Source organism: Chrysochloris asiatica, unplaced genomic scaffold (assembly GCF_000296735.1).
Source record: "Chrysochloris asiatica unplaced genomic scaffold, ChrAsi1.0 scaffold00013, whole genome shotgun sequence".
Lineage (NCBI taxonomy): Eukaryota > Metazoa > Chordata > Mammalia > Afrosoricida > Chrysochloridae > Chrysochloris > Chrysochloris asiatica.
This window is the reverse complement of record NW_006408531.1, coordinates 2,958,201-2,971,456: the sequence shown is the minus strand read 5'-3', so window position 1 is coordinate 2,971,456 and position 13,256 is coordinate 2,958,201. Positions and strand designations below refer to the sequence as shown.

At 42.0% G+C, this 13,256-nt stretch overlaps 1 protein-coding gene across 2 annotated transcripts in view; it reads left to right on the top strand.

Moving 5' to 3' along the window:
* The window catches only part of PHACTR2 (phosphatase and actin regulator 2), a 266,038-nt gene that overhangs the window by 91,008 nt on the left and 161,774 nt on the right, over window positions 1–13,256 (top strand). Inside the window, exon 1 of one of the 2 annotated variants that reach the window (XM_006834608.1) lies at window positions 8,043–8,283. The exons of the other annotated variant lie outside the window; for it this stretch is intronic. Within the exon in view, the coding sequence (XP_006834671.1) occupies window positions 8,238–8,283 (46 nt within the window). The 5' untranslated portion in view covers window positions 8,043–8,237. Of the gene's footprint in view, window positions 1–8,042; window positions 8,284–13,256 lie in introns of those variants that run through there. 2 annotated transcript variants of the gene reach the window in all.

Here is a 13,256-nt window from a genome sequence, read left to right as displayed (position 1 = left end):
TCTCTCTGGGTCCAAAGTCTCCAGCCACTCCATCTCCCCACATACTGCTTCTCTGGGTAGGGTTCCGTTCTCTGCTCTTCTCCCTTGATGGTCCCAGGGACCTCTTCTCCAAGACTGCAAGATTAATCACTCCCCTCCCTTTGCCCCCAAATGACTACCTTTGCATTTCCAGCCCTTACAATCAGTCCTGATAATTATTCGCTATTGTATTGCAAGAGACCTATCCACATCTCCTTTCATCAGCCCTGACTAGGCAGAATGGATACTACTAAGTGGAGATTCTACCTTCCTCTATGCCCTCTGGATCTAGGCTCCCTCTTGAAAGCTTGTAAGCCAGCCACTTCTTGCTTCTGTAGCTTCCCCATTCTGGGTAGCCAATGTCCAAGTTGCCCATCTTTGTCCTCTCCATGTGCGGAGATGGTGGGAATGATCCTCGCTGTGATGATTCGTTCCCTCTTTTGTGCTACTGCTTCCATAGGTGTACATCAAGTTCATCATATTATATCAGATTATTCTTTTTTCCCTCTCCTTTCTGCTTATGTTTGAGCTCTGATCATCTAGCCATTGAAGCCAGGTCAAGTGTGTATTGTCTGCAAATGTGGGTGTACTTATGCATGTGCCCTCTCTTCTTGTCAGCTGGATGCTTCACTCTCCACTCTAGTCCTCTGTGGCTATATTGCTGACTCTGGGTCCAAGAGTCCCCTGGATTTGGCACACTGCTGGCCAACCAGGTCTCCATCTGGGTTCGCAGGAGTTTATTGAGCATTGTAGGGCTTAGTTCGTAGCTTCATTGCTGTTTTTCCCTCACTTCCTCTTATCGGTGACGAAAGTGTTCACCAATCAGAGCATGCATTCCCAATGAACATTGGTTATAGAAGGGGGTTTGCCCTGAGGGTGACCGGACCACTTGCCTTGTTGTTTCCTGGGTGAGCCACTTGTTTGTTCTTGTAGTAATCAGTCAGCCTGCCTATATTGTTTTGTATTTTTCCTGTCAGTCTTTCTTTCAGGAAGTATCTTCTGTTCTTCTGGCCACTCCAGGCTGCTCTGCTTGTCTTTTCAAGTGGATCTTCTTAAATTTTTGTTTGTTTCTTGTGATCATTGTGTTTTAAAATGATGTTTTTAGCTTCTTTGTAAGTTTTTGTTTGTTTAGAAAACAAACTGGTAAATATTTATAAATCCTTTTTGGAAATTTACTCATTTTTAATTCCTTTCCTTTCCATTCGGAAAGGGTCTACTGTGACTTGTTGCTGTTGTTGTTAGGTATCGTTAAGTCAGTTCCAACTCATAGCAACTCTGACTAGGGTTTCTGAAGAGCTGCTGGTAGGTTTGAACTTTCAACCTTGCGATTAGCAGTCTAGTACTTACCCTACAGTGTCACAGCAGGACTCCAACTCCCATTACCCACAGAAATGCCATTAACTCATTAGATCTTCAGTCAGGACGCCCTGGGTGGCGCTAACAGTTAGTATGCTTAGCTGCTAACTGGAAGGTTGAAGATTCCAGTTCATCCAGAGGAACCTCCGAAGAAACACTTTTGATCTCCTTTTTCCAAGCATCAACCATTGACAACCTATGGATCACGATTTACTGTGGCACATGTGGGGTCGACATGAATCTGTTTTTTTCACCACCAAGTCCAGAATTCAGGGTACTCATTAAGATCATCTCCATGTACAAGTCCGCTCCCAGCTAATGTTGCTCCTCGGACCACCACAGTCTTCGTGTACCATCTCATCTCTTGAGACTCTACCTAAGCTTTCTCTCCCACCAGGACCTCTTACCTCCAACTACTGGCACTACAACATGGGTACCAACACAGTTAGCAGCATCTGGGTAAGGCAGTGAGACAGAAGCAGTTTGCAGGGCCAGGTGTGTGTTCTGAGGGAGGAAGGTCTGACTCTTCCTCCCAATACTAGAGTCTTATTCACCACTCCAAGCTGGGATTTGATCACCTAGGAAAAGCTGTCTGTGACCAAAGTTGCAGGATTTGGTAGCCATGATTGTCATAATGGTAAACTGCCTTCTTTAGGTACCAAAATTGTATGTCTGATGGCACTATAGGATATGCACTGGACTGCTGACAGCAACATCACCAGTTCAAATCCACGAGCTCCTCCTGGGAGAAAGATGAGGCTTTTGGCTCTCTTAAGATTGACAGATTCGGAAGCTCTATACAGAGTCGCTGTGGGTCAGAATCGACTCAATGGCAGTGTGTTTGGTTTTGGAATTTGAACTTTGACCTCATAGGAAAGAGTGTTTTCACAGTGGTCCAGGTTACTAATGTCTGCTTTTAACTTTTATCTACTAGATATAGTGGGTTTGAGCACACCAGCCATTCTATGGGTAGAAGAGAGAGAGGCTTTTTGCTGCCTTAATGATTAACAGCTTCAGAAACCCTTTACAGGGTTGTTATGAGTCAGAACCAACTCAACAGCATTTAGCAACAACAAGAGATGCAATGGCTTCCATCCACACCAAGGAGAGCAAGTATAAGTGTAATTATCCCAGATGAGTGAGTTTAATAACTTCTCCACTAGACAAGGCAGTGAAATCTGTATTGTAGAGCAGAATGCTTCAACACTTCAATAAGTGCAACCTTTGTCAAAAGCAAACTGGTTTCTGGAAGAGGAAATCCTGTCTAACTAATCCACTCAACTTAATTTCTTTTTGGAAGTAAATGAATAAATCCCAGAAGTTCTTCCAGGGCTTGAAAAATATTTGGACTGTTAAGTGGAAAAATCACTAGATACCATCACATTTATATTTTTATAAAGGTTTACTGTAACTTATTCCTCAAAGTCGATTTGATGACAGCACATTTTACCACATAAAACAGGTGCTTTATTGAAGGCACCCCCTATAGACACATGGACCAATTGTTAAAAATTGACAGGACGTTTGCAAGCTTCTTGATATCGATGTTGCTAGCAGATGAAAGTTTGAATTGGCCATTGCAGGGATATTTACATCATGGAAATCAGCAAGCACTACAAATCAGACCTCCCACCCCTTTGCAGGAGCACAGCCCCACACCCCCACACCCCCACACCCGTCACTTTACCTTCTATGCCTACAGCCGGAAGTTAGAGTCAGGATCGTTAAGCATTTACCAACCTATCACTGGATAAGAGATTGGTTTTGCAATCCAGAGCAAGTGTGGGACAAATGGAATAAACTCTGAAGAGGTTTAACTAGATAGCATCCTCAGAGTTGAGTACCAGGACTAATCTTGTTTAACACGTTTATAAATGTCCATATATTGCCAATGACATTAAGCATTTCCAGAGTTAAATCCATGGGATTAGCACCCAAAACTCATAGTAAAACTGTGTAAATTGACTGAAATATAAGCAGATGAACTCTAATAATGCAAGAGTACGGCAATTTGGAGTCCTGGTGTGGTGTGATGGGTTAAAGTGCTGGACTGCAAAGTCGGCTTGAACCAAAAGGTCAATGGTTCAAGCTCACCAGCTGCTCCTTGGAAACCCTATAGAGGGTCACTATGGGTTGGAACTGACTCAACAGTACTTAGCAACAAGCAACAAGGCAATTTGAAGGAAAATTACCTTGCTAAATGATAAATTCTAATCTTTATGTTATGACCTAGAAATGAAACTTAAGGAGTTCTTTACAGTCTTTCTATGTTTAATAGTATACGTTAGCTTTGATCAAAAAGGCCATTTACATGCCAAGTCCGATCAGATGCTGTGGAAACAAAATAGAATAACTGTCCCACAATTCTAAAGTAACCTTAGTACACAATTCCTGCAGTTTGGGTTGATATGCTTCAAGGATAATATCATGGAGCTGAGAGCATGTCAGAGAAATGTGGGTAACCTAACTGGTAGATTATAAGACTCCCAGATGAGGCTAAGACTTTATCAACTAGAAAATCATAAAAAGATTTGAATAAAGTAAATACAGATAAATTAAGGAAATTTTGAAAAACTGGAACTATAGAGTTCTGGTGTGGCGCTATAGGATTAGCTTTGAACTGCTAACCAGAAGGTTGGTGGTTCAAACCCACCAGTCGCTCCTTGGAAACCCTAGACAGGGTCGATATGAGCCACAATTGACTCGATGGCACTTAGCAGCAACAGGAAAACTGTAGAGTACACCATAGATGTTTGAAATAAGAATTTATAAAAGAAATAAAAAGTGACACACTATTGTTTCTCAAGGAAAAGAAGTAATGATAACAAAATTAACACTGCACCCCAACATTTAACTTTTCAGAATTAAAAAAACAAAACATAGGCTCGCTTACCTATTTTTAACAGTACATTGATAAGAAACTGCCAGAGGATCAAGCAGGATTCAGACGAGGATGTGAAATGAGGGATATAATTGTTGACATCACATGGATCTTGGCTGAAAGCAGAGAATACCAGAAAGATGTTTACCTGGGCTTTATTGACTATGCAAAGGCTTTTGATTGTGTGGATCATGACAAGCTGTAGACAACATTGTAGAGAATGAATATTCCCGAACATTTAATTGCATTCATGAGGAGCCTTTACATAGACCAAGAGGCAGTTGTTTGAAAACAAAGGAGCAAAAAATGGCTTAAAATTAGGAAAGTTGTGCTCCAAGGTTGTATTCTTTCACCATATGTATTCAATAAATAATCCGAGAAGCTGGATTATATGAAGAACTCATACACTCAGGATTGGAGGAAGACTCATTAACAGCCTGTGATATGCAAATGATACAACCTTGCTTGCTGAAAGTGAAGAGGACTTACAATACTGATGAAGATCAAAGACCACAGCCTTCAGTATGGGTTGCATCGCAATGTAAAGAAGACAGAAATCCTCACCACTGGATCAATAAACAAAATCAAGATAAATGGAGACAAGATTGAGGTTGTCAAAGACTTCGTTTTTCTTGGATCAACCATCAACACTCATGGAAGCAGTAGTCAAGAAATCAAACAACATACTGCATTAGGCAAATCTGCTGCACAAGACTTCTCTAAAATGTTCAAGGGTAAGGATGTCAGTTTGAAGACTAAGGTGCACCTGACCCAAGCCATGGTATTTTTGCAACCTCATATGCATGTGAAAGCTGGACATTGAATAAAGAAGTCAGTATAAGAATTAATGCATATAAGTTATGGTGTTGGGGGAGAATATTAAAAGTACCTTAGACTTCCAAAAGAACAAACAAATCTGTGTTTGAAGAAGTACAGCCAGAATGCTCCTTGAAAGTCAGGACGGCCAGACTTCGTACATATTATCAGGAGGGACCAGGCCTGGAGAAGGACATCATGCTTGGTGAAGTGGTTGTGGTGGTTATGTGCCATGGAGTCGGAACCAACTCATAGCGACCCTGTACAGCATTTCCGAGGTTGTAAATCTTTACGGGAGCAGAAAGCCTTATCTTTCTCCCGCAAAACAGTTGGTAGTTTTGAACTGCTGACCTTAGGGTTCACAGCCCGATTCGTAACCACTACGCTACCAGAGCTCCTCTGGTAAAGTGGAGGGTCAACAAAATAGAGAAAGGCCCCCAACTAGATGGATTGGCACAGTGGCAGCAGCAATGGGCTTACACATAGCAATGCTTGTGAGGTTGACTCAGGACCAGGCAGTGTTTCTTTCTGTTGTGCATAAAGTTGCTATGAGTCGCTACCACCTCAATAGCACCTAACAACAGCACTTTTAAGATTATTATTATTTTTTTTTTTTTTGCTGTTGTTTGTGTTGTTCTTGTTTCATTTTGTTTTTTAAAGACAACTTATAACAAGAAAGAAATTTAAAGGGCATGCCATTACAATTGTTTATTTTCACTGCTGGTCTCCCCAAGTTGGAATGTGTTCCCAAACATTTTTGAACTTTATAAAGCAATTTAAAAACTATAGTTGTCATTGAATCAATCTTACCTCATGGCAACCCCAGAGAGTTTTCAAATGACAGAACTTTGGGAAGTAGTTTCTCAGCCTAGCTTCCACTGGACCTCTGAGTGGACTCAAACTTCCAGCGTTTTGGCTAACACAGTGAATGACTTAACCATTTGAACCACCGAGAGACACCTTCCTCACAACTGAACATTTTGAAAGTTGCCGTGGAATCCATTCCAAGTCATGGTGAGCCCATGTTTTTCAGAGTAGAACTTCGCTGCTTCAGGTTTTCAGTTTCTGTGATCTTCAAATCTCTGAATTGGAATGGACTCTACAGTACAACAACAACAAATCTTACAGAAGAGGATCACCAGGCCTTTTCCCCCTGGCATTGCCCGGGTAGATTCAGACTGGCAACCTTTCTGTTAGTAGTTAAGTAAACCCTTACACCACTCAGAAACTCCTTCCTCACAACAGAGGGTGTGAAAAAGAGGACAACTTTCTTACCTACCATAAAACAGACAAATGGCTTTCAAAAAAAAAGAAGATATTTATTACCTTAATAAAGGCGCACTGGTAGTACAGTGGATTATAAACTAGATTGCTAACCCCAAGGTCAGCAGTTCAAATCTACCAGTTGCTCCAAAGGAGAAAAATGAGGCTTTCTGCCTCCGTAAAGATTTGCAGCCTTGCAAACACTATACAGAGTCACTGAGACTCTGAACTGACACAGTAGCACACAACCACCATGATCTTAATGATACAAACTTGAGGAAAAAATGATTATTTATGTTTAAGGTATTATAGTGTTAGCTTTTTAGTGTTGTTGTTGTTAAGTGCCGTCGAGTCGGTTCCGACCCATAGCGACCCTGTACAGGGTTTCCGAGGGTGTAAATCTTTACGGGAGTAGAAAGCCTCATCTTTCTCCCGCGGAGCGGCTGGTAGTTTCGAACCGCTGACCTTAAGGTTCGCAGCCCGATTCGTAACCACTACGCTACTGATAAATATCTAGGACAACCTATGGATGCTAAAGCTCTGGCAAGCTTTAAGTATACTGGTTATGTTCTCTCTTTTTGAGTTGTTAATGCAATATGTGCATTCTGAAAAATGCGCCATTGATGAGTTTTCCCAAGTATACATATGTATGTCACCACTGTCTAGTGTAATGTACTGTGTGTGTGTTGACTTGACACATCCTACTAATCATCGACTATAAATACAAAGAAAATGTACCCAGGTTTCCATCATAATTAGGAGGTTGAGATTTAATAGAGTAGTATTAACCACAAGTTCAAGTCAACCCCATGTGTGTCAGAGTAGACTTGTGCTCCGTAAGGTTTCCAGGGGCTGATTTTCTGAAAGTAGACGTCTAGGCCTTTCCTTATGAGGAGACTTTGGGTGGACTTGAACCGTTGCCAGTAGAGCATGGTAACTTTCTGCTACCCAGGGACTCCAAACTTTCCAGAGACATTAGCTACTGAAATAAATGACTCTCATGACTACCACTTTTTCCTTTTGTTCATTTTAAACACACTGGTGTGGCTCTGTGGGATAAAGCACTGGTCGCAAGGTTGGTTTGAACCACAAGGTCGGTGGTCCAAACATACCAGTCGCTCCTTGGAAACCCTATACAAGGCTACTTTGAGTGCACTTAACAACCATCACCAACAACCACCCTAGGACCTCACAGCCCCACAGTAATCCTTTTGAAATGGAGGAGACAGTGAGCATCCCATTGTTTTGTGTGGAAGAGAATGAAGTAAGTAACTAACTCATTGCCATCATTCATTTGCAAAGATCTATCATTCTCATGAGTTACACAACTTGACTGAGGCCATGGATGGTGTTTTTGTTCGTTTGTTTTGTTAAAAGAAAGATAAATTTTAAAACAAGAAAGAATACAGACAAAAAAAAAATACTGCGAACACAGTATAAGGCAGGGCTCACTTGATTGAAACGAATTTTCTTAAATTAAGTACCATGACTAAGTACTTTAATTCCTTTTCTTCCAGCCCTAAAGGATCATTTGACATTGACCCTTTTCAGTTAAAGGGAAGTAGCCTGAACCCTGGGTTACCCTGGGGTAGGTGCGGTCCCCGAGCCCCGAGGCGGTGGCTGGACCAGCCTGGGCTCCCGCGCTCCCTCCCCGCCCTCCTCCCGGTGACCCCTGACCCCAGCTAATCTGCATAGAGGAATGACAGGCATCCGCTGGGCAGGATCCGCCGCGCCGGCTGCGGCCGGCCCGGATGGGAGACCCGCGCCAGGGCGGAGGCTAGGGGACCGGCGGGCAGCGCCGCACAGGCCGGGAAATGAGCGCTTGCAACTCTGTCTGGGAGCGGACCCATGATTCAGGGACCAAAAGAGCTGCGTGATTGGACCTGGCCCTGCGACCCGAGACATGGGCCAGACCTCGGTGTCCACGCTGTCCCCGCAGCCCAGCAGCGGTGAGTCCGGGGCTCCTAGGATGCGCTCCGGGGCGCGCTCGGGCCCTGGGCTACCTCCCCAAACGCAAAATCGAGGGCTCGCGACCGGTCAGCTTTTGCTCTGACCCGCCAAGTCCCTCCAAGAAAGCCGCGAGGTAGCGCTCCCTAAACTCTTTGTGGTGAAGGGGTGGAATGCCTTTTGGGATTCAGCCGATTTTATCTTAAAGGCGCAGGCCCTTTTTGCGTATGGGATGCCTCATTTGGGTTTTTACCCAGGGTTACTTCTGAGCCAGAAAGTTCCGAGAAATAGCCGTTTGCGTTTGACTGTGTGTTGGTTAAACGCGAAACTTAGAGAGCAGGATAAACATGCCAACAGGCTTTTCTGTATTTACGCTTGGCTTCCGAACAGACTTGAACTGAATTCTTTCAAGCTTGTCAACTGATTTATGGTTTGTTATTCGGAGTAAAAGTGCTGAATACCTTCTCTTATCCTGGCAGAACGCTGAATACTTAATAACCAACTGCAGAAAAAATGCGTAACTGTTTCAAGCGATCCTTGTTTTGTTTATGTTAGACACATAAGCTGTAAAGCTTAAGGAAACATATCTCAGGAACCTAATTATTAAGGGCAAAAGTTCGTTTTATGGAAACGTAGTGTAACGTGGCTGAGTTATAATGTCCTGGCTTAAAAGGCTCTTTTTTCCATTTTCTTAAACAAAAAGGGAAGGAAGGTCCTACATCTGGCATTGCCCCAGTGGTATGGGCATAAACAACTTGTTTGGTGACTGTACTTGTGATTGGATAATGAAGAAAATTTAAAAAGTACCATTTGGATATGTTTTCATCAACGGTTCAGAAAAAGAACAAGAAAGGGGGCATTTGTGTTATTCATTGAGATATTTAATACACTTCTAAATTATGTAAACATCAACAGGATCTTGGTGAAAGGAAATGACAGGCAGAGACTAAGGTCTTTAAATCTGTTCCAGGATGTCTGACCAGATAGAATGGTCACACACACACACACTCCCTGAAATATCATGAACTTTTTTGCAAACTTAAGAAAATCAGGATCCAAAAAAGATACACCTTTCCTTACTGCTAATGTGTGGCAAAGTCAGTTTGAATCACAAGGTCGGAGGTTTTCCGCTCCTTTGAAACCCTATACAGGGTCGTTATGAGTCAATACCAACTCAAGGCACCTAACGACAACAGTCAACTAAAAGAAAAAACAAAATAAACCCACACAAACCCCAAAACGTGACACCACTGATGTTCCAGAGCACAGGTCCTATGTCACTGTTGCTATTAAATGTCACCGAGTTGGTTCCGACTCACAGAGACTGTGTATAGGTTCTGAGGAGCGGCTGGTGAGTTTGAACCGCTGAACTTGGGTTTCAAATGGACCTTGCAGTCTAGTGCGTTAGCCTGCAGGGCTACAGATTAGAATCTTAAATATGGTAAATTACTTTGTGCAAATGAGCCTTGATTTCTTTTGTTTTACTTTAAAGCAGCGTGACTTACTTTATTTCAAGATGCACCATTTCTGCACTGCCGAAGCATATATCTACAATAGATTTATGGAAAATGTTGTCCTTAACTTAGTTCTTTTGCCATAAAATATCATTAGAATGAATACTAGAAAAGTCCATTTTACTTACATGAACATCAGAGAATATTATAGAAATGATGCCTAAGAAGCAGAGTGGTGCCCTGGTATGGTACTGTGGGTTAATGCGCTGGACTGCAAAGTTGCTTTGAACTACAAAGTCAGTGGTTCAAGCTCACCAGCCACGCCTCGGAAACCCTGCAGAGGGTCGCTATGGGTCAGAACTGACTCGATGGCACTTATCAACAAACAACAAGAAACAGAGGAGAATCCTAAAACATACTGTCTTGCTCTTACCCAGGTAAAAAACCCAAATGTCATGATCCCTAATATGGTGACCAGTCATAGCAAGAGATTGTGCAATTTAGAAAACACAGAAGTGATGCTCTATGCCCAGTTGTAAGATATATTTCAGAGAACTTTTTCACAGACCACTGTTATATTGCAGGCCCTCAACTTTGGCGATTACAAGTGTGGGTAAATTGAAGTTGCTGATCTAGACAGCCATCACGAGTAAAGGGTTTTTTGTTTTACATTTTGTCACTTAAGGGATAGTGAATGTTATGACTGAAGTTGTAGTATTTCTAAGAGTGAAGTGATTTTTCTTCATGAGATCCACTTCAGTGCTCTAAATCTACTGGGATTCGGCTAGTGCCTGACGTTTTGCCCTCAGATTCTAAATAACAACAATAAAACCAAAAGCATTTGGCCAGTTTTGTATTCACAAAAGTGTTCTTCTCTAAGTCTGAGAGTGTCCAACCTACCCTCCCAAATATTTCGTCCACTCCTTGTTAGCCATTGTACAAATGGTGTGAAGAGCCTTGTTCTATATGATCTCAGCCTCGACTGTTTGTTTCAACCTTGAGCAACTGCTAGGGATTACAATGCAAAGACAATTCTCGTTAAAATGCTTAGTGGGGAAGAAGGTCTGGGCTTCAATCAATAGTGGAGATCCAGTCCTTCATAATTCCTATTCGATTTGGACTTTTGTAAAAATCATCATTATGGGTCAGAAGTTAGTTTGATTCTCACTTTCCTGAAATCTTGCAGTTAGTCCCATTATTTCCCTGACTTAAAGCAGCCACTGGCTCCATAGGGTAAGCTCTGGATTGTGATCCACAGAGTCTACGGTTTGAGCCCACCACCTGCCCTGTGGGAGGAAGATGAGGCTTTCTACTCCAGCAAAGATTTAAAAGCCTCAGAAACCCTATCAGGATTGCTATGAGTTAGAACCAACTCCACAGCACTTAAAACAACAACATATTTGAAATAAGAATTCCATGCCATATAATTCAGCCACTTAAATTGTCAAGTTCACTTTTTTTTTTTAGTATGTTCACAATTTTATACAATCATCACCACAATCTAATCTTAGAAAAAAAAATGTCCCCTCTAAAAGAAACCCTGTAAGGAGCTCTGATAACATAGTGGTTACAAGTTGGGCTGCTGGCTTCAAGGTCAGCAGTTTGAAACTACCAGCTGTTCCATGGGAGAAAGATGAGCCTTTCTACTCCCGTAAAGATTTACAGCCTCAGAAACCCTGTACAGGGTCACTATGAGTAGGGACCGACTCCACGGCACACCCCCGCCCCCCCACCAAAATGAACCCTGTACTCCATTCACACTCAGTCCTACCCACCCACAGTCTGAAAAACCTAAAATCTCACTGCCATTGTATCCCTTCTGACTCATAGCAACCTTGTAGGACTCAGTAGAATAGCCACATAAGGCCTCCAAAGCTTTCCGTCTTTATTGAAGTAGACTGCTACATCTGTGTCCCATGGAACAGCTACTGGACTCAAATCACTGACCTTTCAGGTAGCAAACACGTGTTTAACCACCATGCCACCAGGGCTCCTCCTGAGCTCCGTTGTTGTTAATTGCCGTCAAGTTGGTTCCGAGTCATCACGAGCCTATGCACAACAGAACAAAACACTGCCCAGTCCTACGCCATCCTCAAAATTGTTGCTACGCTTGAGCCCATTGCTGCTGTCACTGTGCTAATCCATCTCATTGAAGGTCTTCCTGTTTTTTGCTGACCCTCCACTTTACGAAATATGATGTCTTTCTCCAGGACTGGTCCCTTCTAATAATATGTCCAAAGTATGAGAGACAAAACCTTGCCATCCTGGCTTCTAAGAAACATTCAGGCTATACTTCTTCGAACACAATTTGTTTGTTCTTCTGGAAGTCCATGGTACTTTTAATGTTCTTTTCCAACACTTTAATGCAAATGCATCAATTCTTCTATGATCTTCCATATTCATTATCCAGCGTTCACATGCATATGAGGCTACTGAAAATACCATGGCTTGGGTCAGGCGCACCTTAGTCCTCAAACTGACATCTTTGCTCTTGAACACTTTAAAAAAATCTTGTGCAGCAGATTGGCCTAATGCAGTATATTGTTTAATTTTTTTGACTGCTACTTCCATGAGTGTTGATTGTTGATCCAAGCAAAATGAAGTCTTTTGACAACTTTCATCTTTTCTCCATTTATCTTGATGTTATTTATTGGTCCAGTCATGAGGATTATTGTTTTCTTTACATTGCGGTGCAACCCATAATGAAGGCTGAAGCAAGTGCAGGCGGAAGCTGAAGAAATTAAAACAAGCCCCTGTGAGCCAAAATATGACCTTGAACATATTCCCCTGCCCTGAGCAACCACTGATCTACTTTATCACTTGGATTTGCTAATTCTGGAGATTTCATATACAGGAGTCCCTGTAGTTTGTAATAGCAACCAACTTTGGGGTACACGTCAAAGCAGTATTGTTATTTTCTAGTATTATAATGTTGCTTTAATGCTTTTTATTAATAGAAATATACACTGTATTCTATATGCTGGAGTCCTGCTGTAATGCCATAGGATAAGCACTGGACCAAAAGGTCAGTTTGAACCATAGGGCTGGCAGTTCAAATTCACCAGTCACTTCTTGGAATCTCTGTACATAGTTACTATGAGTCAAAATTAACTCAACAGTACTTAATAACAGCAATACGCTATATACGAAGACAAATATTTGACCAACTGTCGTTAGTACCTAACTGTTCCGACTTACATACAAATTAGATTTAAAAACAGACCACAACAGAGCTCATTCGTAATCTGGGAACTGCCTGTAAAGGTAATTATACTGTGTGGTCTTTTGCAACTGGTATTTTTCATTTGCCATATTTTCAAGGGTTATCCATGTTGTAGACTATATCTACTTCATTTCTTTTTATTGCTGAATGAATTTCTTCCATATGGACATACCACAGTTCACTTACTCACTCACTAATTGATGGATATCTAAATTATCTGTACTCTTTGGCTAGTATGGAGTAATGCTGCATGAATATTCATGTGGTAGTTTTTGTTGTTGTTGTTGTCAGGTGCCAT